This window comes from Pipistrellus hanaki (assembly GCF_964339955.1).
Source record: "Pipistrellus hanaki genome assembly, chromosome: 11".
In the NCBI taxonomy this organism is placed as follows: domain Eukaryota; kingdom Metazoa; phylum Chordata; class Mammalia; order Chiroptera; family Vespertilionidae; genus Pipistrellus; species Pipistrellus hanaki.
Window position 1 is genome coordinate 23,923,844 of NC_140513.1, and position 27,980 is coordinate 23,951,823.

The following is a 27,980-nucleotide window of genomic DNA, read 5'->3' on the forward strand; positions in this document are numbered from 1 at the left end:
GGCACAGGACCTGTATGTAGGCTCTATTCCCATTAGGAGGCAGCCAATTGATTCTTTCTCATAAAAAAGTCCCAAATTACTTCAGCCTCACCTGCCATTTCTTTTCATTCTTTCTCCTGTCCAATTTGCATATACTTAGCAATCCCTACCACCGATCATGCTCCTCCCTCTTTTCTCTATTCCTATTTAAATTCTACACATATTTACACGTACAGCTCAAAAATTTTCCTTCCTAGGAAACTTCTGCAATCCTAGTTGGAAGCCATCTTTTCAGCCTCTGAATTATCCTAACACTTCGTGGACTCTTGTTGTCCTAGTAAATATTATCCCCCTGGTCCTCCTCTCTGCTCTGAGCACCTAACCCAACACCCCTCCTTCTTGCCCAACTCTGGCATATCCTAGGTTCTTGGTAGATACTGAAAAGTTTTATAAACTTGAGAAAGCAGGGAAAATAATCGTGACTTCATCTGCAAAATGACACTTAGGCTACTTAAGAAAATGCTTTATAATGAATTGGTTTGTCAAATGGCAGATAAAGCCTGTGGTTGAGTAAAATAAAAGTATCTGCTAAGCCAGAAATCAACCCAATTTTCTTCAGTTTCCTTTGCAAAGTGCAAACTCTAAAAGACTAGTGACTTCAATTTTAAAACAGGTATTTTGGGGGTTCCAATGATAAAAATTCCAATTTTTCTAGATATAAATTCCAACCTTTACTACTACTTTTACTCATAAAATCCCCACTCATTCTAATAGCTTATAGCTAAAACAATCCTCAAATATTCCACTTGCTATTAAATACAGACTGCAGAATACCTTACCCCTCCCCCAAATCCCTGTAAGATCTGTTAGAGAACATTTCCATCTTCTGGAAAAGCTGAGCTGACCTCAGGCAGTGCCTACCTCTTGCTCTTCCACAAGGCTTTTCACATGTCATTCCTCCTTAGCATGCCTGTTTTGATAGCACACCCTCTATCCACCTTCTCAGTCAAATCTTACATTCCAGCCTCGGTGTAAAGCCCATTGTTTCCTTCAGATCTTCCTGCCAGTGAGGGCCACCGGCCATCAGTGCAGCAGGACTTCAGAAGCTACTTGGTCACACCCCTCAAACTTATAGACTGGGAGGTGATCCAGGGATCAACACAGGAAATCAGCAGAGTCAAGACTAGAATTCAGGTCTCCTGGGACTCAGGGGAAGGTCTTTTCCTTTATACTCAGCTTTTCCTTAATTCAACTATTATGTGAACCCAACATTATTTTGACTTGCTTTCAGGGGTTCCTGAGCACTGCATTTCAAACATTATTTTTGTAGTCTCTCATTTACTTCCAGTCAGCAAAAATGAAGATTAGACTTAATTGCAAAAAGATCCTACACACTTGTGCATTTCCCTCCAATAAACACTAATATAAAAATGCCAAAGAAACCAGTTCTTCAGTGTGTTTTAAACATGAACTTACAGTTAAAAGTCTAATTTAAAAATGTAAGCATACAACTAGGCTTTACCAAAGAGGAATGTGTTTATTTCACTGAAATTCTTAAAAATATTTTTTGGCAGTTGTCACATAAAATGTCCTAATGTTTAAAAAAAAAAAAAAGTCATTAAAAAGAACAGAAAGGCATGAAAAAACAGACCCAAAATGTTAAGATTTTATTTACAAAGCTTCTTTGTTGTACAGAAAGTAAAAATGCTGTTACAGTCTTGGTGTAACTGGTAGCCACAGCTGGTTGACTCACCAATCACAGCTATCCACGCTACAGCAAGAGTCTTACATGAAAACCTAACAACGCTTACAATTTTGTTGGGGTGCAGCCCCAAGCTTGGTGGCGAATTTCCAAAAGGGACTAAATGAAGGAAGGCGGAATGTCACAGGAACTATTCTTTGGCTCTTTGGGTGGGTGGGTGTCCTGGGGTTTGTATCACAGCTACCTTTTTTTTTTTTTTTTTTTTTTAAACAGCTACCAAATCCATATGATGAGCAGTCCAACCAATACTGAACAGTTCTTTGTTTTTTTTTGTTTTTTTGCAGGTTATTTGGGCTCTTAATCATCTTCTCCTTCATCATCTGTTTCTCTCTTCCTCTTTTCACCTTTCCCGCTTTCTTCTTCCTCTGTGTAATAACAAAAATTCACTTTGAGACAATTCATTTTGAGAAAGGCATTTTGCCTAAGTTATTGCTAACAAAGGTAAAAACAATGAATTGTTTGATGGTTTAGAGATGATAAAAAAAAAAAGATGCCAGATTAATCTGATAGGCAGGTTGTTAATTAAGAGGTATTAATTTTAAAAAGCATAAATAGTGACCAGAACCAAGAAGGCAAAATGCACAGCAGCATCTCATATCACAACAAAGTTAAACCAGTTTTCTCAATTTTAAGTTGCAGTCTTGCAAATGTTTCTTCCACTTGTTGGTACTTGTTGAGAGATTTGCTTATCAAGGACTTTGGAGTTAGCCTGTTTCCTTGTTTATAAAATGGGCACAATGATACTAACTTGGAGGGTTACTCTGAAGATTAATGGAGATAACAGTATTTAGCCTTAAATATGGGAAGATTCAAATTGTAGCAAGTTGATATTAACTAAAGAGATTTCTAGATGCCTCAGGTTTTTGAGACAGAGACCTAAATATCATTGTTTTCTCAACTAGTAAAAATTCATGGCTATTTCAATGAAATTAGCTAAATCTGTGTCAAAGCTCCTGGAAGACAGAAATCAGGTCCTAAGGACTGTTCTTCTATCATTGTAAATTCCATCCAGTGCCTGACCCAGAGAGCAGATGCTAAAAAAAATGTTAAACCAATGGAAAGCACAGCAAACCACCTGGTATTCTGAAACCTAAATATGCATGAGAATCTGTGCTTTCAATGAGTATTTCACTGGTTTTGGTTAAGGTGGAGGAGTAACACTAATAAAATTGGAAGGATGATACGTATATATTCTGCAAAAATTATGACCCAATTACTAAGACTTTTTCAAATGAAAGAATTCAAAATACAGAAATCTTATGCCTGGCAATAATCTGAATGATGGGTTCTAAAAACAGTTCAAGTGTGGGGACTGAAAACTGGGCCTCCTTCCTCAGGGACACTCTAAATTGCTTGCTAAATAGAGCAGGTGGGCTGTACCAGTGCAGACCTCTGACGGGGCTACACAAGTGCCTGTGAAGACCACCAGGACAAAGGGCATTTTTTTTCTTCTCAGTGGTTGTGGCAAATTCTAAGTTAACGGGACAGCCATCCCCTACCCCAGATTTTTAGCTGAGGAGAACCAAAATGCATGCATTACACCCACCTTCATCTTCATCCTCATCCTCATCATCTTCATCTTCATCAACTTCTCCATCATGTCCAAATTCTTCTTCCTAAAGAATAGTAATGGCAATTATCATTATTAGATTAATTCTGCCAAGTTGAGAAGTACAAAAACTATAAATTTCCCAATAAATATAATCAGAAAACTTTTAAATTATTTTTATCTACTTTGATGTACTGAGATATGTTAGTTTCTCTTCCCGGCAGCACATATACTAAAATTGGAACGATAAAAATTGCCTAACTGTTGTGACTCAGTGGTGAGCAATGACCCATGAATTAAGAGGTCACTGGTTTGATTTCTGGTTAGGGCATATGTTCAGATTTTTGGTTTGATCCCAGTAGACAGAAGGCAGCTGATTGGTGATTTTTATCTCTCTATCCTTCTATCTTCCCCTCTCTCTAAAAATCAATAAAAACATACTTTTTAAAAAAAGTTGCTTTTCAGAAGCAAGCATTTCCCTTGCCAGACATGCTTAATTAGTATACAACTTTGAATGAATAATTCAAGAAATTATATAAAAATCTTGAATTTCAAAGCAGTTTTGGACAAAGATTTCTACATTACCATCTACTACCTAATAAAAGAATAACATGTTAATTGACCGTACCGTCACAATGCCCACCAGCTAATCAGGAGTAAGTATGCAAATCAACCCAACAAAGTTGGCAGGTTGATTTGCATTTGCAGGCACTAGTGGCCAGGGGCGGGGTGGGATGCCATGGTGACAACAAAGGCATTCCGCACCACCCCAGCCGCTCCGGGGCTCCGGGCCTCTGGGCAGCGTGCATGGGAAAGAAAGGAAAGCCCACTTTTGCACGAATCTTCGTGCATCGGGCTTCTAGTTGTTATATAAAATGTTTCCTTCAGGAACTTAACTTCATTAAACACCTATGAGATTATACAAATGCTCAGCCTTATTTCTGTACAAAAAAGAACATCTTTTTGGTGATGTCTAAATTTCCTGGCCTGTTGTTTTCACAAACCTCCTTGAGGGTCAAAGTTAAGTCACTCCTTTCTCCTGTCCTTCTATGGCATTCAACTCCTTACAGATATTGTATTACATAGGTGTTCCATTAAACTCGCCTATCTGCTCTTGCAGGGTATAATGTTTTTATTACCTTGGAGAGAGGGAAATATTGATGTGGTCGAGAAACATCGATCAGCTGCCTCCTTCACACCCCTGCCACTGGAGATTGAACCTACAACCTGGGCATGTGCTCTGCCTGGGAATCGAACTGGTGCCTTTTTGGTACATGGGACGATGCTCAACCAGGTGAGCCACACACCCCAGGCAGGACAACATCCCTAGTTCACTTTGCATCCCTAGCTCTTTTAATACAGGAGGCATATATTTGCTGAATTAGGCTGAATATACAAGAACAAGTCAAAACTTGGTAAACATACCCTTCCTTTCAATACAACAAAGGAAGAGATATACCTTCAATTCTCAATGTTTCCAGTTTTTTCACCCTACTGAATGAAAACTCAGTTTCCTCCCAAAGTTAAAGGGTTAAAACTTAACTTGCAGAGCCAAGAACTGTGTCCAGTTAGCATTCCATTTAATATTTATAAAAAGGGGGTGGATTTATGAGAGCTAAATTAATCAGACTGATATTAGCCTATTCACACGAATATTTTCGTTAGAAGGCCTTTTTCTTTCTCTTCCTTGCCTTTCTTCTTAAAAAGGAATCTATACTTCTAATAATTTTAAATAGGAAGCAGAGTTGCACTGACCTCTCCACTGACTTCATCTTCATCCTCTTCTCCTTCTACATCTTCGTCTTCATCTTCATCCTCTTCATCATCAAATTCTTCTTCGTCACCATCCTCCTCCTCCTCATCCTCCTCATCTTCCACTTCTGAAAACAGTCCAAAAGGAACTCATTAAATACCCTTGATGTCCTGTAGGGGTACATCTGCTAGGTGTTGAGAAATTATGGGTTAGTCCACAGGACAAATGATGGACTACACCAACATCAGGGAAAACCATGAACCAGTCACCCTTCTTGCTTCCAAGCTGGGTAGCTCAGTCCTTTAGTCCAACAGAATCCCATCAGATCTGGAGGCCAGGACTCCTGGGAGACTCGATGTACACTATAACACTTGTGATACAGTGTCTGGCATTTGATTCCAAGTAAGGAAGGGGGAAGAAAGAGGGCAGGAATGTGTATGTAAAAAACATGATCCGTTATGAACCAGCAACTATTAAAGCTCAGTCATGGGAACGCGAATATTTCACTATTATTTCTACCTTTGTCTATGTCTAAAATTTTCCACAGTAAAAAGTTACAAACAACTGAAACAAAACAAAAATATTCTTCTGAGGCAAGTTACCACCACAAAGCTGCCCAAATGGGGGGCTTGGGAGATGCCCACTAACAACCCCGTGACAAGCTGGGAGACAAGTGTGAGGCCCCTCCATACTGTCTCCAGGTGGTGGAGGCAAGCAGCTGTCTCTGTGGGTCCCAGAGCTTGCTGTGCTCTATTCTGCCTCTGAGCCTCTGAACACTCTTCCTTCTCTTCTGTTTGGCTAACATGGATTCAACCTTTGAATCTCAGTTAAGTTTCACTTCCTTGGGCAGAGAGATAAGCCAGACCTCCAAATCCCAGTTCACTCTCACACAAGCACCTGGTTCTTCCACACACTTTGTTCACTGTGATTATTTAACATTTTCTTCTTAGTAGTAAACTACAAGAGGACAGAAACCATGATGTGTTTTTTCCTTTCAAAACTATTCTCCAGTGTCCAGCACATAGGAAATGCTCAAATACTTTTGCCTTGACTGAGCTTTTCTCAGGAACCCTCCATCTTCCAAAAGAATTTTCTTTACAGGCTCTTGCACAGCCTGTTTAAAATGAACCTCAATAGACAACCGGAGCACAAAGTGTTTTTAGGGATAACTGAAAACCTGTGGTGAGGGGAATAAGTGGCATAAATATTTGGAACAAGGTGAGATGTCCTATTTTGTGACATCTTACAAGCATCGTGTCCATGAGTTTGACATGCTTGTCTTATACCATCCTACCTCTTTTTGCCTTATCTCAAACCTCAAACTGTATGTGCAAAATCAAACTGTAAAGATGTTTCCAGAGCATAGCACCAATAACGGCACCAAATTGCCTGATGTTTTTCCTCCTCTGTTTTTCTTGATCATTTCTGTCTTTTGTATTATTTTAAAGAAAAGAAATATTTAAAAATAATCGTGAGTCTAAAAAACCTTGATCAAATGTCAGTGACAAAAACTATCTTCTAGCCCTGGCTGGTTTGGCTCAGAGGATCGAGCGTCGGCCTACGAACTGAAGGGTCCCAAGTTCGATTTTGGTCAAGGGCATGTACATCCCCAGTAGGGGGCATGCAGGAGGCAGCTGATCAATGTTTCTCATCAATGTTTCTAACTCTCTGTCCCTCTTCCTTCCTCTCTGTAAAAAAAAAAAAAAAAAAAAAAAAAAAAAAAAAATCAATAAAAATATATTTTAAAAAACCTCTTCTAATTCCATATTATAGCCAGAGATTATTTCTCTTGTTAATGAGAAATGGAACCTAACACATAGTACTTTGAAATTATCATCTTCTTTGACCCTAATAATATGTTATAAGCAGGAAACCAATTTTATTTATATTTGGGTATAACGAACATGTACTAAGTACCTATTAAGTATTGGGTCCTTTGAATAAAGAAAAAAATCCCCAACCCAAGAAAATAATCATAGCATAGTTGGAAGGGACAAGAATAGCAGAGAAAGGTGCTACGAAAGAGGTAGCAAGGGGATGTTCTAGCATGTTCACAAATCTAATATCTCAAGGGTATCAGGAAAGTCTTCCTGGAAGTGTTAACAAAGACCAGTTTTGTAAGGATAAGTAAGCAGTAATCAAAACGGGAACAGCTAGGAGGAAGACAGCAGACATGAAATGATGATCTCTTTAGTAAACTGTAAATCACAAGTACTTCAATGGGATGGAGCAGTCTATGATCTCTAGGCTCAAATTCAGGACATTAGCTAACAAATCTTTTTTTTTTGGAATCATTTAAAGGCTTCAATGTCCCAAGCACTTATTAAAATGATTAATAAGTTTTAACTCCAAATTTAATGGAATGCCTACATGAATGCATATAATAAATTATTTTTCTCAACAGCAAGAACATTCAGCAGCTTTATCAGGACCGATGAAAGCAGAAATTAGATTCACGGATATAATGTCTAATCACCTTCATCATCCTCTTCTTCATCCACACCGTCCACCTCGGCATCTGAGTCAGAAGCTTCTCGATCCTCTCGGTCATAGCCATCCAGGTAGGTCAGCTGGGGCAAGAGCTTGAAGACACTCTCTCGGTAGTCATTCAGGTTGGTAACCTCACAGTTAAACAGATCCAGGCTTTTCAGACATTCCAATTTTTTCTGAAGGATTACAAAACACACTTCCTAAATCAAAGGAACCTAAGCAACAAAACGCATCTCCTAAGAGGTAAAAATTCTAGGCTCATATTTAACAGCTACTACCCACTCAACCTTGGAAAACATTTCAACTCCTTTGCAATCTTTATATTAGAGGCCACTAGATTTGTATCTAGTTCTTTCCTTCTACATCTACCCTTCTCAAAGAACTGTCTTTTTCTGGCAGCATTAGTCTTAAGATATATGAATTGGAAAAAGTTATTAAAACTGGATCTTCTTACAGTACAAGACAAATCAGAGCATTTGATAAATTTGGTTCAAAACTAAGTTCAAATATTTGAGTAATCAAATACCCACTAAGAACTTGCTGGGTAGCAAGCAGTCTTTAAATCTCTGGGGCAGTAGTACAGAAAACTCATCCAACCCATCAACTCAATCTCAAGGTGGTTGAGATTTCTATTTGGGAACACAGATGTGAAATACTAGAGAACAGAATATAAAAAAGCACAAAATTTAATGATGCAGACATTTTCTGGAAAGACACGAATCAATACAGGCTCGGGAAAGGGAGTTTAAACTTCAGAAACAAGAAACATCACACTCTTTCCTTCTTTTTGAATTTTTTGGGAAATGATTGACACTGTTACCAGACTTTTTCCATGTAAATTCTTTTGGTGTTATCATACCTTGGAACTTTGTTGAATACCTCATTTATCTGGAACTTTTAATTTCACTTATCTAAAATAGTTAAGGTGTAAAAACTTGGCCCAAGAAAAGTTTTCTAAGCAATCAAAGTGGATAGGAAAACTTCCAGGTATTTTACTCAGATCTTCATCTGTTATGACATCAATGTATTAGTACTTCAACCCCACATCTATTAAGTTTTGATTAAGGGTTAAGAGGTTGGGAGGACAGAGATATTATTACAGGCAAGTTAGGAGACAGCAAACCCTCTTAGGGAAAAGAGAGGGTGCAAGCTTATAAAAAGCAAACACAAACATAAAGCCTCGTGCCTTTTAGAATGGGGGCAATAAGCCCGGAAGGGCATACGCTATATAGCTTCATAAATGTAACTTTTAATGGTTCTGAATCAAGAGAAAAGGCTTGAAAGAATAAGAAATATATATATATATTTGGTTAATCCTCTCCTGAGGATATTTTTCCATAGATTTTTAAGAGAGTGGAAGGGAGGGCAAGACAGAAGTTGCAAAAAAATAAATGTTGATGTTTAAAGTCTTTGATGCTTTATTTGGGAAAGCTATTTCAACATTCACAAGGACCTAGAAAGAAATGCAGATTAAACAAAACCTTGTCTTCAGGACTTGAGGTGTCTGTGTAATTCTAGGGAGTCACAAAATGACTAGAAAAATCTTTGCTCTAAAGCAGGGCTTGGCAAAACTGTCTGCTGGCCCATTCCAACCCACGGCCTGTTTTTGTAAAACAAGTTTTATTCAAACAGAGCCACACTCATTTGTTTATACATTACGTATGGTTTCTTTTGTGCTACCATGGGGATGCTGAGTAATTGTGACAGAGACTGTATAACTGACAAGCCTAAATGATCTATTATTGAGCCCTTTAGCAAAAAGTATTGCTGACTGCTGCCCTTACAGAATCTTCATCTTCCTGGTCAAAGATGAGGTTCCCACACTTACTTTACTCTCACTGAGCAGCCCTTGGGAACATAGAGCCAGACAGGGAACACAGAGTAGGGTTACAGCAACAGGAAACTGTACTCCTCAAAACACCAATGTACGATGATCCAAGGGTTTGTGAATCACATAATGTGCTTATGTAAGCCAGTCCCCCGAGGTCTCAAGAAAGCTGTCCCCAGCCGTTCTTAGAGCTGCTTTTATGTCATGCAGCTTTCAGATTAGGTTCCCCACTGGGCAGGCCCTGGCCTCCAGAAGCCCAGGTATGAATTCTTGCCAAGGAGAAAAAAAAATGTTGAAATGCCACCCTAGACAACTAGATAGCGTACTGGGAACTCTTTTTTTCTTCACAAAACAATTGACTCTATACCAGCTAGGAAACAACCAGTAAATTTAGGCAGCTTCCCCAAAGAGGCTCAGTCTAAAAATTCATCAAAGGAATGAGCAATGTACTCCTCAAACGTGTTCCCTAGGAAAAGATACACAAAAATGCATACAACCCCTGATCGTTAATGCTCTGCAGTGCCCCCGCTTTTCCTCTAGTTTTATCAGCTATCCCGGCTCTCTTTCTGAAACTATGAATCTGTGATATTTTTGGCTACTTCTTGAGAAAGGTCCCATTATAATTCGGACATGCCAAACAGTATGCTAGAAACTAAGTGAAAGAAAGTAAACAACAAACCCACAAATAACCATAGTATCCTAGAAATGTTTCAAGTAGTAAAATTACACTTTAAGATCCCAAATACACTCACTACAGACAGATTATTCAGGATCCCAATGTACTGTTTAAGTACTGCTAAAAAAAAAAGTCACAAAATTTTATCATAGCATAAATTTGGCCTAATACTAAAAGGCTAGCCATAATAAACATTAAACATTTTATTAACAATAATTTTGCTTGCCTTCTTAGAATTTAGAAGGGCTTTTGGGGATGGTTTGGATGGCTCTGGTCTCTTAAAAAAGGTGTCCAAGGAAGTTTGAAATGATGCCTTCTTTGTCTCTTGATTAATGTCCCTGTAGCAAGCAGAGGCATTCACAATCATTGCATTGGCTGTAAGAACTGGGCTCAATGTAGACGGTGTTCAAATGTTATGTGGTTAATGAGGATGAGGATGGTGTTCTTCCCCACTGAAGAATACTATCAGAAGTAAAATTGATCAACATTTCCCCTTTCACCTTCTGCTACAGTTATATTTTTTTCTAAGTTCTAACTTAAGGAGACCCATCTAGCACCCCTAGGAATCTGAGAAGCAAGTTCAGGGAAGGGCAGGAGTCCAGGCTTTTCCAGAAAGTCCTGGGTGTGCAGCACTGCAGCTCTCACTGGCCAGCCAAGTGTGTGACTCTGGACAAGGGATCCAGCCTCCCCCAAGCCTCAGCTTCCTCTTCTGTAAAATGAGGGCCATGCTACTTCTATCCACTTTGTAGAGATGTTCTTTGAAGATTACTAATGAGGTAACGTACATAAAGCATCCACTATAGTGTATGGTACGTAGCAGGTCCTCTAAAAATGATAAAACAATGGTTATTTCTCATTCTTTACTATCCCAGGGAACTGAGACTTTCAGAGCCACCAAAGGGCCCTCATAGTATCTGACCAGGTCAGGACATCTGAGCAAACAGCTCCCACACACAATGTTTGCTTCTGCTCTGCCTCTGTATGCTAGGGCACTGACAAAGGCTCCTGATGAAACATTTAAGAGGACCCAGGTTCTTCTGAGAATTAGGCAATAGCCAATGATCCAGCACGGGAAGATACTACCTGGCATTCCGTTCCAGAAAAAAAAAAAAAAAAGGATTCCTATGTCACAGTGACCCTGGATTGATAGGCCTGTCATTAACACAGGATTTAATGTAGGTGTCTGACTCGGAGAATTTTGTGCTCCTGTTAAACTTGATTTTCTCTACAGTCATTCTCTTTTGTGGCTTATGAGGCTACACTGGGCCAAAGTTAATGTCTTTGAATTCAGCAAAACTCAATGTTTGTTTAAACATTGGAAACGTGGATCGGCTTGGAGAAAAAACTTAGAACCAGTAAAAATGAGGGAGCCCGAGTGTCCAGGTGTACCCACCTACAGCAGAAAAGAGAAGCAAAATACACGGAGCAAAGGTAGGAAATAGGCTCCCAACATTTATGAAAAATATGAGTTAGACATAGTTCACTTAATGAAACATACACAGAAAGTGACTCAGTATAAGATTCTTAAGTCTACATTGGACAACACCTCTATTAATTAGGAGAGAAAGACCCTATAATCCTGACAGGAAACCCTCTTTATTGAAAGAAGTCATAATTTAACCTTATCTTCCCTTGAAATGTTAATAGACCATCCTGTACAACTAATATGAAATCCAAGTATTATAAATATACTGTGACATCAGAAAAGACGGATAGCAGAGGATGGCTTATCCTCTTGGGTTCTGTTCTTCTGCATCCTGATAAGACAATTCCTACCTACTGTGTAACCCTCTCCCGTTAATGTTTGCAAGTTAATGGAAACACTGACTTTACGTACACCAAGTTAGCCTCATTAAAAGGGAATTCTCCCTGTATGCCGAATTTATGAAATGCCACGTTTAGGTAAAATAGTCATTTATCAATCTTGAATTCTTAGAAATTTCCAGGTGCCAGCCAAAAGAGGAGCCTGGGGGGTTCCCCCACACCCTGCATTAAGCCCTGCTCTAAAAGCTCTTTTATGGCCACAACTTCCACATGGGCTGGACCCCATTAGCACAGCTCTCCAACTAACAAAGCAAAGTAAGTGCATTGTCATTTTATTTCCAGAACTCCTAAGTGAGGAAACTGAGGCCCAGAGAAAAGAAGCAATTTGCCCAAGGTCACACATTGAGTCTGTAACTCGTGACACTTACACTTAACTTTCCATGGCTTAACCCAATATGAAAGCCTGAAGAGGATTTGGAGTTCCCATGAAAAACTTTGGGCAACAGTGATCCAGCTAGCACCCAAGATCCTGAATTAGGAGATCTAAAACTTATCGGAACTGTCCTTGGACTTCTGTTCCATCTGAAATTCAGATATGCCACCCAATATAAACAGTTTTTTCCAGCCAATCGGGGGTGGGGGGGGGGGGTGGGGGTGGGGGAATAAATGTTTAATTTCATAAACACAGGAAATTTTAAAAGAAAAAGAGAAAAAAAAAGAATTCCCCTTTGAAGAAAGCCACCACAGTATCAGGTAACCCAATTATTTCCAATCATTTCCCTTACTATAAAGAAATATGAAAATGAAAATGACCAGTAAGTCTCGGTTTCCAAATTCTTAATTACTTACCAAAGGTTCCAAGGTACTGATATCTTTCAGTTTATTTCCACTTAAATTTAGGTGTGTGAGATTTGGAAGTTTTTCTGCCAACATGTCCAAACATCCAGAGATTCTATTGTCACTGAGCTCAAGCTGTGAGAGAAAATGCACACAGGACAAACACAAATATATGGAGAAACACTTATCATTAAGGTGTTCTAAAGAGCAAATACATTCTTAAATACTTACCAAGACCAAACAATCTCTGTTTTTATCAGTACTTGTATGTTCATTTTGTTTGATTAAACCCAAATAAGTAGTTTATGGATTCCAGCAACATTTTGGGGGAGGAAAGACAGCATATGATAAGAAGTGTTGTGTTTTCTTAACCAGATGCTAATTATACAGCTTGTTCAAGAACTGGTCCCTAACAGCAGTGAATACATTTTCTAACCTAAAAAGTGGGTCACAGCAAATTAGAATTCTTTAAGAAATTGTAATATGCTATCCTTGCCAGGAAGGGAAACTGGTCCGTGCATTTTAAGCAGCTTACTGTGTGTGCCAAGCAAAGCTTGCGGTGCCCACTTGGAACCTATGTGGTCCTGTGCAGCTCTGGAACACTGTGGAATTCTACATCTGGAATTTGCTCTGAAGGCTAGAGGAGTACAAGCCCCAAAACACACCCTTAAAGAAGTTCCATGACCTCAGGAAAGGGAGTGGGGCAACAGCTTCGGGGCTGATACAACCAACTCCCTGGAGGCATAAACCTGGCCTTTACAAGAACCTACTCTAATTTCTTAGCTGCAGGTCAAGTAACACAGCTAACGGTGTGCCAATAACGGAAATGAGCTTCTGCAAGAAATAACAAAGTGAAAGATATGGGAGCATGAAAAGAGCATCTAATTCAAATTCTTCACCTTGCAGATGAGAAAACTTAGACCATATAGCTGGTATCAATCTGCTTTCTAAATGCCAACAACGGTAATTATATCAACCCTTACTTAGTACTTAAGTGTCAGATACTAAAGAAAGCACTAGAAATACTACATGATCACTTGATCTCAAAATAAACCAATGAGATAGGTAGAATTATTACCCCCACTGACAGACAAAGAAAATGAAATACAAAGAGACAGTGAAATATGCCAAAGAGCTCACAGCTGTTAACAGTGGTAAACCTATGATTTGAAGCTGGGCAGGCTAGTTTCAGAAGAACCCATGCCCTCTGCACTACGCTGTGTACCTTGAACAGCATGAAAACATCATGTAATTTCATCTACAGCATGCAATGAAATAATAATGAGCAGAATAGAGGAACTTTTAAATTTAAATAGTTGTTGAAAGAATGAGTTTAAAAAATAGTTCAAGCCCAATTAGTGTGGCTCAGTGGTTAAGCATCAACCTATGAACCAAGAGGTCACAGTTTGATTCCCAATCAGGGCATATGCCCAGGTTTTGGCCTCAATCCCCAGTGAGGGGCATGCAGGAGGCAGCCAATCAATGATTCTCCCTCATCATGTTTCTATGTCTCTCTCACTCTCCCGTCTCCAAAATCAATGCAAGTGTGTGTGTGTGTGTGTGTGTGTGTGTGTGTGTGTTTGTATAGATAGATATAGATATTAAAAATATAAGTCTATAATCAACAAAGCCAAGTGTTACTTTTATTGAGATATTAGTAAATAAAAAAATAAAAAGAGAACACTTATTTTTGTTGGTCAGAATATCAATACATATGTAACACATCCTTTCAACAAGAATATCTTAGGGAGCAGAAATAACAAGGCAATCCCGCCAGAGGACTTAATGGCATATTTATTTTGAAATAAAAGCAATGTGTAAATTTAGGAAACCTGTGACATTTATACACCAAATTTCTTTCAGATCCTGTTTCGTGTTATAAAACAAGCATTCTAGGGTAGGAAGAAAACTAAGTCCACATCAACTGTAAGAACATCTATCTGCCTTTGACAGATGTCTCCATTCCTCCCTCACTAATTCTACAAGTAACAAATTAAAATAAGACTTCAAAAAAAGGATTTGATAAAGCCTGTATAAAGATGGTCATTGATACATTTACTTTCTAAGTCTGACAGTATACTGACCATAATAATTCAAGAAAATGTATCAGGATGCTAGGAAAATAGAACACAAAACACATACTACTAGGTTCCGCTAGCATCAAGTTTATGTATTGTAGATAGATAAAAGCAGGCACCCAGAAACCCATGAGGAGTACCTGAGCATTTATTACCTAAATAAAGCAAATAAGTAAAAAGCATTTCTTGTTTGAATTCATGTACTAAAACAAAAAAACCAATCCCCCCTCAGGACTCAAAAGCAAACTACAGGAACAGCCTACCTTTCTTTAAATTTGATTACAAATTTCTTTCTATATGTATCTTTGTTTAGACAAAGTTTAAAATTAATTCCCTAATAAAGTGAATACCTAAACATAATCACATACCTTTCTGTATGCAAAAAAGATTTTAAAAATTAAAAAAAAATAAAAGGTACCGTGTTAGGAAACAGGAGATATGGATTCTAGTTTTGGCTCTAGCATGAACCACTTTTGTGGGAGGCGTTAGGCAAATTACTCTATCTTTCTAAATTTACTGATGTGTCTATAAAATAAGGTGCTAGGCTGGAAGATCAAAGTTTCTTCCAGTTTTGACATTCTGGAGCTCTGTGATAGATAAATATGGTTTTTTAAAGTAGGGTGTGGATTTGGAGGGCAATAGTGATTTGCAATTAGACCAATGAAGAGCTAACAACAGATCATCAGCTAGGATACAGAAATACAGAAACTTTGTTAAAATGGATTCTTACAGTAAGTCACAGCACATCTTAACATTTTAGTCATTAAAATTATGTAATGGGTTTGATTTATCAAAGACTATAAATCTGAAAAGTCTTTACTACTTAAACTCATCCTTAATCAACAAACAGAAAACATGAGTGACAGGCACCTGTGTTTCCTAAACCAGAGCATACTAAGAACAAAATGTATCTAAGATTATAGCAACAAATTTATAACTAATATTTATTTAGCATCCAACATGTACTATTTCCAAACACCATAATTCTGTAAGGTCAGGTGGTATCACCAGTTTAAAGGTGAGGAAATTGAGCCTTACAAGGATTAAATAACCTGCAGATCACCCATCAAGGAAAAGATAGAACTGGAATTCAATCCCAGATATGCCTAGTACCAAAGGCTATGTGCTTTCTGCTACATTGCTTCCTTCCAGGTAAAACATGTATTTTTCCCTTCCCAGTATGATTCTTTTTACTGTTAAAGAAAAAGCACTCACCTTTTTCAATTTTGGTAGTTTGGGGAGATTTGAAACTGAAATCAAGTTTACATTTATTAAACTGAGGAACTCTAAGTTCACAAATTCAGCTGTTAAGCCCTCAATTTTTCCATCATCTGATTTGCAATTGTCCAGGACAAGTTCTCGAACCTATAGGTGACAAAGGAAAAAAAGGAAAAGACAAGCTTTCAGAAACATACAGAAAAAAAAAAGCTTCTACCATAAATACCCAGCAAAAACACCCACTGATAGGGGCAGCCTTTAGATCAGTTATAAATAAATGAAAAATGATTAAGCCTTTAGTAACAATATACTAATAGATACCAAGGGTGGAATGTTACACCACGCATAAAGATGTGAACTCTTTCTTTTCCAGAGACAGAAACTACACTTCATAAGATATAAGTGAAGAAACTGTATCTCCCCTATTTCTTTCCAAGTCTGTTCCCTTAGGGTAAGCTTTAACTACAAATGCAGAGTGAAGATACCCCGCACGTTCTTTTAGGCTGAGTCTATCTCAGGGCCCAAGAGACTGGCACAAGGAAAATAGGGAAGTCTTACTTTTCCTATAAAGATCACTAAGAGATGTTTGTTGGCAGCACTCTACATTTCCACTTGTGGTATTATTAATCTTTACTGAGATTATCTTGACACTTGGAATGGGTCAAGATGCAAAAGGCCTTAATTCAAAATAAAGATCAATTTAGTTATATGTGAGAATGACAGGCAATAGATTGATAGACATTAAATTAAGTTCCTTTTTCAGACATAAAATCTCCTTCTTTGGAGATCCTGAAATTCAGAACTCAAATTCATCTAAGGGTATCGCATCTGAAGATTCTTGAATACTGATTTAATAACAGTCTACTGTGTGAATACTATAATAATCCTTATTGCCATTCTTGCTCTGTGGTTGTCTCTGAAACTTGCAATTTTTAACACGTTCTGATCAATTTACAGTGATGCAAATTAGTTTTAACTGCCAAAGGCATTCTTGCAGTGAATCTACCAAGTTTAATAACATTAATCAAGCATGTATATGGGAGATGCTGATAGCTTTAAAATGAGGATAGAAGCTAGTGATATCTTTATCCTCTCATACAGAATCCAAGGATCCTACTCTATTAATTGCTATCATTTATCGAGACCGTACTTGTTATTCCTGACACCACCACATCATTCCCCATTTACAGAGAAGAAAACAGATTTATGGAGTCTGTGATACCCACACCACCACCACTTCTCCCTTGCTTCTCCATTATTTCTCACTGCCCTATTTCCTCCTCAAAAGCCCTGGTTTCAGTCAGGATGCATGCAGTCCTATTATACCGTTTTCCTTCCTTCTACTTTCCTCTAGACATCTCTGCCATTCTTCCTTCTTCTGATGAAAATCAGCACATGTGAAAACCTAAGAGGTCAACTGAGGAGAGCTGGGCTATGGATATAGATGCCTGGCTCTGCCACTTACAACCTGTGTGACCTTGGGCAAGCCACTTAACCTCTCTGTGCCTGTTTCCTCATCTATGAAGTGGAAAAAATATTACATACCTCATGGAGCTGTTGTAGTACAGTGTGCTTGGGACATAGTAAACTCCCAGGAAAGGAACTAGGAATGCTGTCTACTTTATTCATTATCTAGATGAAGTTTTTTTCTTTTCTTTTCTTTTTTCACTAGCAGGTATTCCTTTTGTATTAAACACACACACACACACACACACCCTAGCCAGTTGCTCAGGGGTTAGAACACAGACCAAAGGGTCACAGGTTTGATTCCTGGTCAAGGGCAGGTACCTGGTTGCAGGCTCAATGGGCCCTGATTGGGGTATGTGCGGGAGGCAACCTGTTGATGTTTCTCTCACATCAATGTTTTCTGTTATCTCCTTCTCCCTCCCTTCCATTCTCACTAGAAAAAAAAAATCAATGGAAAAAATATTCTTGGGTGAGGATTAACAAAAAGCAACAACAAACAACCCAAAATATAAAAAAAAGTTGTTATTGCCACCACTCACTTAGAAGTATACTACCATGCTACTAAAATGGGCCCATTTGGTTTAGGGGATTTTCTATGACTGAACCTGACAGAGAATCCAAATGATAATACAGAATGAAATTACCCCAACATGCCAAAAGCCAAGTAAGGAGGATTTAGCCATGTTCAATCTTAAGCCATTTTGCCTCCCAGCTTACTGGGTGAAGTCACCTTTTATTTTTTTTAAAAATATATTTCATTGATTTATTTTACAGAGAGGAAGGGAGGATAGAGAATCAGGTACCTCCTGCACACCCCCTACTGGGGATGAGCCTGCAACCAATGTACATGCCCTTGACAGGAATCAAACCTAGGACCCTTCATCCCGCAGGCCAATGCTCGTTCTATCCACTGAGCCAAACCAGTTAGGGCAAAATCACCTTTTAGATAATTTCTCTCAACCAATGAAATTCCACTTTAACTAGACTTATAAAAAAAAAAACTACTATAAAGCGCCCTAGCTGCTTTGGCTTGGTGGATAGGGCCTCGGCCTGAGGACTGAAGGGCCCAGGGTTCAATTCTGGTCAAGGGCACATGCCTGAGTTGTGGGCTCAATCCCCAGTGAGGACTGGGAGAGGTGGGTGCAGGAGGCATGAGGATAGGAGCTAGTGATAGCCGATTGATGATTCTCTCTCACCATTGATGTTTCTAACTCTCTTTTTCTCTCTCCTCCTCCTCCTCTCTGAAATCAATAAAAATATATATTTTTTAAAACTACCATAAAGCTTTTAAATGTGAGTGTACAGGCTTACTGAACCAAATTGCAGAATAGAAATCAAAGAGGGGAAAAATGTTCAAGTGTTTCTTATTAAAAATTGTTTGTTCTTGATTTTTTTAGAGAGGAAGGGGGAGAAACATAGATTTGGTCATTTATTTATGCATACATTAGTTATGCATTCTTGTTATGTGCCCTGATGAGGATCAAACCCACAAACTCTGGTGGGTCTGGATGATGTTCTATCCAACAAAGCTACCCATCCTAGTCCGTTAAAGTGAGTTCTAATTTGCAGGCTTAGCTATTGAGTATAGCTGATGGAGCAGAACTGAGGTTCTGGTTTAGAGAAATGGGTACCATGTAGCTTGATGGAAATAGAAAGGAGCAGCTTGTTGAGGGAGGTGTATAAGGAGTAACCAAAGGGATAAAAAGTTTAAGTTTCCTATGGGATCCCTAGGGAACTGGACATGTGGTACAGAGTTCAGGGGAAGTCTGGATTATAAATTCCCTATTTGTGAGTCACCAGAATGGACAGTAGGAAGAGGCTGGAACTCTTAGGAAAAGGACTGAGGATGGAACCCTGAGAGATGGAATCTTGCAAAGCAGACTTGAGAAGAATCAGGGGATACCCAAAAATGAAACATTAGGTTGAAACACTCAGAAAGGCTTATGAAAGAAGGCACAAGAAGTGATTGAAAAAAATTAGAAAACTTAAAGGCCCTTAACAAGGAAATAATTTCCAGGATACACTATGGTATGAAAAATGTACAGAATGTGTTGTTTATGTAATATATCACACATTCACTTTCTTATCTATTAAAGCCTAGGGACTGAATGGAGGAACGACCAGAACAACCAGTTGCTATGATGTGCACTGACCACCAGGGGGCAGATGGTCAATGCAGAAGCTGCCCCCTGGTGGTCAGTGCGCTCCCACAATGGGAGAGCCACTCAGCTGACTGGGATGAGTGGTACTCCCACAGTGGGCTGATCCCTGCAGGCCGTGCCCCCCACCAGTGCACGAATCCATGCACCAGGCCTCTAGTCCTATATAATAAAAGCATAATATGCAAATTGACTGGATGGTGGGATAACCAGTTGTAGGGGAGCGGGCCCGTGAGCAGGCAGTGCCAGACCAGCCAAGGCAAGTGCCAGTGGGCAGAGGGAGTGGACGGCAATGGGGGGGAGGGTAGGTGGCAGCAACCAGTGGAAATGGAGGGGTCATGGGGGTGGGGGCCACCTGGTCACCTCCTGCAGAGGGAGGCTGGCCACAGCAGCAGCAGCAGCGTAATTGGGGCAGCACTGTTCCCTGATCAGCTGTCCCATTGCCTCCCAGAGGGAGGAACTGCAGCTTAGGCCTGTTCCCCGGGCAGAGCAGGCCTAATGCACCAGGCCTCTAGTATGTACTTAAAATCTCACAGAAATAATCTCTCAGAGAAAGTAGCTGGGAGACTTTTCTCTAAAACCTTATTTTGTACTTCACTGATGAGAATGTTAACCTATTTTTAAAAAATAAAGGTAAAAAAGTCACTGCTAGTATTTTAAAGTACCGCACAGGGGTTTGTGTAAAGATTGTAGGGGACTGAGCAGAATGAGAGAAAACTTGGATCTAAACATAATCAACTCCCTGATCATAAACATACATTAATGGAAAGCATATTAATATTCATTACTATTGATATTTTGGTGGGTTTTTTTGTCTTTGTGTATTTTAAATATAGGCAAGATAAAACTGTATGACTTAGCATACTTTGAAATAACAACTCTGCTCTGGCTAGGTAGTTCAGTTGGTTAGTGTCATCTCAAAATGCCAAGGTTGTAGGTTCAATCCCTGGTCAGGATACATACAAGGATCAACCAATGAGTGCATAAATAAATGGAACAACAAATCAATGTTTCTCTCTAAAATCAATTTAAAAAAACAACTACAATTCTAAATATCTGTTAACAACTAAATAAATTAAAGTGAATGGATGTACCATAAACTACAATCCTCCTTGTAGAACACAGTTCCAATCTTCCCTATTATAAAAAATGCCATATCTTATGTAAAATCTCTTCTGTAATTAGAATTGTTTCCTCAAAAGCTATTGCGATGCAAGAAGAATATAAACATTTGACAATATTATTGAGTTATGAATTCTTTATTTAAAACTCTTCTTTTTAATGCTTTTTTTTGGTGACCTTTCTTGGTACATGAAAATTCTAGGTATATACATTTATACTTTTCTTGAGGATATTGTTTTTACCATAGTAAGGAAAAATAAACACCCTAAAAGAGACATTTACAAAAACAAGACAAGCCATAAAATACAAATCATCAATATGGTAGACACTAAAAAAAAAAAAAAAGTTCAATATAAGGTGAATTTATAAGTGGGAGAGCAAGAAGTTCAGGGAATGTACAATGAGACCTTTAATTTTCTCCATGAGTAAAAGGCAACAGAATTTACTGGAGTGAGTAGGGCAGAGGGCTGTATGGCTCAGTAGAAAAAGCATTTCTCTTCACTTTTCTAGGAAGGATAAGGATGTAAAGGAATGTGCTACCCTCCCAGAACAGGGCTCCAGAGGCACAGTAAGAAGACAGAGCAGAGTGAGAATCACTGCAGAAAGCAGACACCAAAGGAGGGGTCCCACTCAGTGCTGAGCCAGAATATGACAGGTCGGGAAAGCCATCAAGCAGTCTGCTAGCCTGTTTAAAGTTCTAAATACAACTTTGGTGAAGCCCTAGCCAGTTTGACTCAGTGGATGGAGCATCGGCCCCAAGGGTTCTGGGTTCTATTCCAGTCAAGGGCATATGCCTGGGTTACGGGGTGTCCAACATGTAGGAGGCAGCCAATCAATGATTCCCTCTCATCACTGATGTTTCTCTCTCTCTCTTCCTCTCTGAAATAAATAAAAAATATATTTAAAAAAAAAACAAAACCCAAAACACAAACCTTTGGTGAAAAGTTATCTTCTCTCTGGCACTGTGTCAGCAGCTTTTGAAATAACTAAGCCTCATCTAAAATACCAAGGTTGTAAATTCAATCCCTGGTCAGGACACATACAAGGATTAACCAATAGTTGTGAATTGATCCAGATTACCTTGCAAGGGAGAGCACAACTGTCCAAGAGTTTGCATGGGGCCCAGGTGGTGTGGCTCAGGGGTTGAGCATTGACCTATGAACGAGCAGGTCACAGTTCAATTCCCGGTTAGGGCACATGCCTAGGCTGTGGGCTCAAAACCTGGTGGGGGGGGGCATGCAGGCAGCCAATCAATGATTCTTCTCATTATTGATGTTTCTCTCCCTCCCTCTCTGAAATAAAAATGTATTTTTTAAAGCGTGTACATGGGGCATCGTGTGTGTTTGTGGGGGAGGGGGAGTGATTGATAGGCACTGCCTCCCAATCTAGATCTAGAATACACGGGAGGTTCTAATCAAGGAGAAACGACCCTCGTTTTCCCTTTTATGCCCCAAATCTTCCATGGCTACTACCTAAGAAGGGAAGGTTGGGCAGACACTTATACATTTGTTTATACAACTTAGAGAAGCTATTTGGTCCAAAATAGTTAGTAGGCCTTCGGCTCAAAATTAGATGTTTTAACTTTTGGGGTCAAATTCACGCTTCTTCATACCTCATTTTCCAATTAAATATGAATTTTAAGTATAAACACTTGAGAACTAAAACAAAAAATCCATTATTTCCTATTTAAACTGTTGGGTTTTTGTTTGTTTTTTTGTAGCTATCAGCAAAACACTGGTGTTTTCATTGAAAAATTTGAACTATACTTTAGCCTATTTATGGGGACTGGAACTGGGAGCCACTAAAGACATTAAGCAATTTCCTTTCCACCCTCTCCAATTTGCTCTCGTCTTCCACTCCTCTTGCTACACTAAAGAGAGAGAAAGAGAGAGAGAGAGAGAGAGAGAGAGAGAGAGAGAGAGAGAGGGAGGGAGGGAGGGAGGGAGGGAGGGAGGGAGGGAGGGGGAGGGAGGGAGGGAGGGAGGGAGGGAGGGAGAAGTTTTACATAACTGGTTGGGGTACCTTCCCCAATTACAAGTTAGTTATCCTTGTCACAAGAACGGAGGGTGTGTGTGTGTGTGTGTGGGGGGGGGGGGGGGGGGAGAAGATTATGGAGAAATTAAAGATCATTTTAAGTTACCAATTACTTTAATTAGAAAATACAGCCCTAGCCGACTTGGCTCAGTGGATAGAGTGTTGGCCCATGGACTAAAGGGTCCAGGGTTAGATTCCCACAGTTCCCAGTCCTGGTCGGGATGCATGTCTAATTTATGTCTCTCTCTTATTGATGTTTCTCTTTCTCCCCCCTCCCACCTTCAACTCTAAAAATTAAATGGAAAAAAATATCGGGTGAGGATTAGAAAAAAATATTTCATAATTATTGTACTAAGTGAAATAATCTGAAAAGGTAGAAAAAGTAACTCCTGCTACTCTTGCTAATTTCCATTCTTCTAAGTCAGGGGTCTTCAAACTACGGCCCGCGGGCCACATGCAGCCCGCAGAGGAGTCTGATCCGGCCCGCCAGGTTTTTTGGGCAGTGAGCGCAGCCGAGGTGTTACAGTAGGAATTAGTAGTTCATATAGTCCGGCCCTCCAGCTCTCTGAGGGACCGTGATCTGGCCCCCACTTTAAAAAGTTTGAGGACCCCTGTAAGTTAACCACTGTTCAAACCTTCTACCCTACTGTTATTTTAAAAGAATGTTTTCAAATTAACAATAGAAAAGATTTATATTAGTGGTTCTCAAATGTGTTTGGGTGGTAGAAGTAATGGCATGAAGTAAATATCTATATCCTACCCGAGGGTAAAGGGAACCATTCTAAAAAGCAATTTGGGCCCTAGCTGGTTAAGCTCAGTGGATAGAGCGGTGGCTTACAGACCAAAGGGTCTGGGGTTTGATTGTGGTCAAGGGCATGTACTTTAGTTGCAAACTCCTTCCTGGCCTATGCCCTGGTTGGGGTTCATGCAGGAGGCAACCAACTGATGTGTTTCTCTCACATAGATATTTCTCTCTATCTTTCCGTCTCCCACTCTCCTTAGAAATCAATGAAAAAATGTCCTCGGGTGAGGATTAAATAAAAAAATAAATAAATAAAAAGCAATTTGGTAGAAGATATTCACTTTATGAGATGCTCATTTTAATACTATTTAAATGGCAAAAAACAAACGAAACAAACAAACTTCTAACGATTCCATGGGATGATTAAATTACAACCAATGCAGACATTAACAGTAAGGCTATAATAAAATAATTACATAGAAAGATAAAGATGTTTGCTGAATTTTATTTACATAACTAAATAAATGCTAAACATCAGAATGTCTAAACTGTAGAATGGGCATGTATGAAATTTCTATTTTTAAATTTTTGCTTCTCAATATCTACTTTTTTAGCTTATTTATATCAATTTTTTCTTTAATGAATATGTATTACTTATACAAGGGAAAAACCCAGTTAGCTGCTGCGCACCCAATCAGAATATCCCATTGAGCTCAAAATTACATCAAAAGAGACAAAACAATAGATACCAAAAGTTGAGAGAAATGTGAGGAAAACCTAAATTTTTTTCCCAGTAAATTGGGACTGAGGAAAGACTATTCTTATTTATGGCCCATGAAATATCTCAGTCTAGCAAACAGCTCAGCACGTTCCACAGGGGCATGGACTGTAACCACAGGAACTGGCTGGCTTTCTAACTTAGAAGGAAAAACTCAAGCAGAGCTATTATCAGGCTACCTGTCCCTAGATGCAGAGTTAATAAGGTGTTTGTACCAGCCATTTATGTGTTGTATATGGTAAGTTTTAGGGCTGTACAATTTGTTCTCAGTGAAGTACGATACAAATATTTTACATAAAACATTTCCTATCCTTGCTTATAGTTTTAAATGATTATCACCCTTCTTTCTTAACCATTTTTTCCACTATGAGAACACACCTCTAATATAAAGAGCTGTTCTGGACTTAGAAAACACTGAATTACACATATATTTTTAGTCCTCTCCCCCTCAGAGAAATTAATGTATCTGTGTTTATAAAGAATAAGGCTATACTAATAGATGAACTGAACCTTATATCTTGACCTAAGCCTTTGGTTAAGAACACAAGGTAAAGTGTTACCAGGATCTTCTGCAAACCCCCAAATAAAATAAGAACAAAAAAGCCATATACCCTAAGATTTATGATCAAACTTCCACTTACCCTCCTCAAACACTTAGCTCTCACTAGATATTAAGGTCAACCATGGAATACAGTCTTGGAGGCATTTAAGAGCTTTCTGTTCATACATTCAATGGAGAAAGAATTCTTCCTCCTTCCGCAAATGACAAGTCTTCAGAATCCTGAAGGCCAAACCTACTTTCTAAGATAAGGAACCATGTGACTAGTTGAGTTTGGTTTTAATGGAGTCATCTTGGAACTTCTCATTTGCCTTAATAATGCTCGTATAAATATTTCCCTTTAAACTGCAGCATTTTTCTTTTTTTCCTGGTAAAGCCTTATTTAAGGTCAATGCTTTCCTCTCCTAAGAACCTAACTCCTACTGATCTCAGTCTCCCAATCAGAGTCCATTAGGGGAACCTTCTTTATCCCCACAATCGTAACCGGCTCCTATAACTCTCTCAAAACCCCCAACTTGCACCAGTGCAACAGGCACCACAGGCGTCTGAGGCCTCAGGGGGGAAGGGGCTGCAGCACTCTGCCGTGTTCACACTGCTTTCCCAGGGCCTGGCACCCAAATATTTATTTAATAAACCACTGGATTACTGTAGGCTAGTGCTGTCCAACAGAGTAGCTACTAGTCAGTTGTGGCTATGAACACTTGAAATGGGGATCGTGCAACTGTCAAACCTAATTTTAATTAAATAGCCACACGACTCTAGGCTGTGGCAAGAGGGTAAGGCCTGTTGATTCCTAAAAAAATTAATACTTGCACATATATGTACACTTTAAAAAAGTAATGTTACCTCATATACAAAAAAAATTCAATATAATACACAATGCAATATACAATGGTTATTAAAATTACCTAGGCATTTACAACTCCAGATAACACAGCTCTGGAGTTCTGCGGCGTGAGGCAGCTTAACCCTTCAGCGCACCAGCACGTGGCCCACACAAAATGTCTGACTGCGGAGCCGACGGGGCAGGCGTGACCCGGCCTCAACCTCAAAAGCCGGGGGAGGGGGGGGGCGGTCCACATGCCCCTGTCCTCGGACCCCACAGGGGCGCTCGGGGTGACCACGCGGCGGGGCGTCCCCCGCGGTGCCTTCGTGCCCCCCAGGACTCACAGCCTCGTGCACACAGGTCACCCCTGGCTCAATTCCCACAAGTTGGCAACTTGTTACTCCCGCAGCCTCCGGCTGCACGGGGCGCAGGGCTACCCCGGCCGGGCTCGCCGCTCACCCAACACGGGGTCTGGCCGAGGCGCCCAGCCGCGGAGGCCGCTGCACCCGCGGGGCGGGCAGGAGAGGGGGGTGGGAGGAGAGGGGCAACTCTTCCAGATCCGCCCGCCGCCCCCCTCCCCGGCCGCAGCCCGCGCCCGCAGGCCTCAGGCGGCCGCGCTCGGGCATTGCGCGGGCTGAGGCCGCCCAGGCCGCCCGCACCCCGGCGCCCGGCCCGGGCGGAGCCGGCTCCTGGCATCGCCCTTTTAAGAATGGGGGGCGGGAGGGAGGACGGAGCGCTCCCGAGAGGAGAGGAGCCGACGGCGGAGCGCGCCTCCCGCCGGTACAAGCCGAGCCCCGCGAGGCGGCAGGAAAGCCCGAGCTCCGCCGGGGCCACCGCGGGGGGCAGGCGGGCGGGCGGGCAGGGCCGAGCCCGCAGCGGAGGGAGACGGGTGCCCGCCAACATGGCGCTGTGTCGGCCTGTGGCGCGCCCCGGCTGGCGCTGGAAGCCGCCGCCCGCCCACACCGAGGGGCCAGCCTCCCGGACCGACCGCGGCCCCGGAACCCGCCGCCGCGGCGAGGGAGCGCCAAGCCGCCGTCATAACGGCCGGCCCGGGCCGAGCGGGGCCCGCCCTGAGGGAGCGGGCGCGGGGAAGGCCCCGGAAGCGAACGGGGAGCGGGAGACATGGTGGGGAAAGTTTTATTTTTAGGCTTGAAAAATGGCGGGAACCGCGTCCTTTTTTCAAACTTGGCCCTCCCGGGAGGGGCGGCGGTTGCGCCACCTCCGCCGCCCAGGCTCGCCCCTCCCCCGCCCCGCGCGCGCCAGGCCGCGCCCGCCGGAGCCCGGGCACCGAGGGGCTTCCCGCCCCCCGCCCCTCCGCGGCCAGGGCGCCCCCCGCGCCTCCCGGCCCCGGCCCCTGGCCCCTGGCCGGCGGCCACCGCAAGGCCTGGCTGCGAGGGCCACGTCCGCCCCCGCGCCCCGGCCCCTTCCGCAGCCGGCCCGGGGCGCGCGAAGCCCGGCCTGGGCCCCGCCTGGGCTGGCCGCGCGGCCGCTGGGCTGGGCTGGCCAGGTCCCGCCGGGCCGCGCACCCCGAGAGGCTGCAAACATGGCTCCCAGCGTTACACAACCCCTCCTCCCTCCCGCCCGCCCGCGCCACCGGCCACACGCACACGCGCTCCTCCGGGAAGGACCCCGGCGGGCGAGGAGCTCAAAGTTTGCTTCCCCGCCACCCCGCCGCCCTCCCCTGACGGCCGCGGGGGCCGGCGGGCGCCAAAGAGTTAATGCCCGCGCGCCGGCTCCCCCTCCGCGCCCGCCCGCCCGCCTTCCCCGTCCGAGCCCGCGAGCTGCGCCCGCCCTTCCCCGCGCCGAGGCCGGAGCGCCCCGCGGCCGGGGCCCCGCAGGTGGCCACCATTACATGCAAGTCATTGGAGGAGAGGGCGCCCGGAGGGGCGAGGGGGGGCTCTGCTTACAGCTGCCGGGGTCCGGTTCCTCAGCTCCAGGTGGATCCTCTTCTTCATGTCCATGTTCCCCTCTTCCCCCCTCTTCAAACTTAACTTTCCGCGGCGGAGGCGGAGGGGGGAGAGGCGTCCCGGCCTGCGCAGCTGGGGCCGTCGGGAGGGGTCTGCTGGCGGCGGAGGCCGGCGGCGCGGTGCTGGACGGCGGGCGGCGCGCGGGCAGGCGAGCGGAGCCCCCGGAGCCAAGTTACTCGCGGGAGCGGAGAGAAACCATGGAGGGAAAAGGGGGCTGGAGCGCGGCGCGGGCCTCACTACCGCCGCCCCCGGCCGCAGGCCGCACTGCGCCCAACCCGGCGACGCGGCGCAGGCGGCTGCTGCGCTCACTCGGCCCCGCGCGGCGCCGCTGGACTAGGCGGCGCGGCTGCACCCAGGACGGGGCGGGGAGACAGAGGTGGGAGGGGGGCGGG

The 27,980-nt window shown here is 42.1% G+C and overlaps 1 protein-coding gene across 1 annotated transcript; it reads right to left on the reverse strand.

The window, feature by feature from the left end:
• Positions 1-1,631: 1,631 nt before the first annotated feature.
• ANP32B (acidic nuclear phosphoprotein 32 family member B) lies at positions 1,632-27,947 on the reverse strand. Its single transcript, XM_084898793.1, has 7 exons — positions 27,529-27,947; positions 15,932-16,081; positions 12,651-12,773; positions 7,520-7,709; positions 5,046-5,170; positions 3,288-3,357; positions 1,632-2,106 (listed from the first exon to the last, which is right to left on the reverse strand). Exons 1-7 carry the CDS (start codon positions 27,580-27,582, stop codon positions 2,039-2,041), a joined length of 780 nt encoding a protein of 259 aa, XP_084754919.1. The 5' UTR covers positions 27,583-27,947; the 3' UTR covers positions 1,632-2,038.
• Between the last annotated feature and the right edge of the window lie 33 nt (positions 27,948-27,980).

Bases quoted from the DNA above. Each gene is read 5' to 3' on its own strand.
- ANP32B (XM_084898793.1), bottom strand. From the start codon at position 27,582: ATGGACATGAAGAAGAGGATCCACCTGGAGCTGAGGAACCGGACCCCG. The intron at 12,774-15,931 runs GTGAGTGCTTTT...TTTCTCTCACAG, and splicing joins AACTACCAAAATTGAAAAAG to CTTGAGCTCAGTGACAATAG. The intron at 2,107-3,287 runs GTGGGTGTAATG...GTTATTACACAG, and splicing joins GGATGAGGATGAAGATGAAG to AGGAAGAAGAAAGCGGGAAA.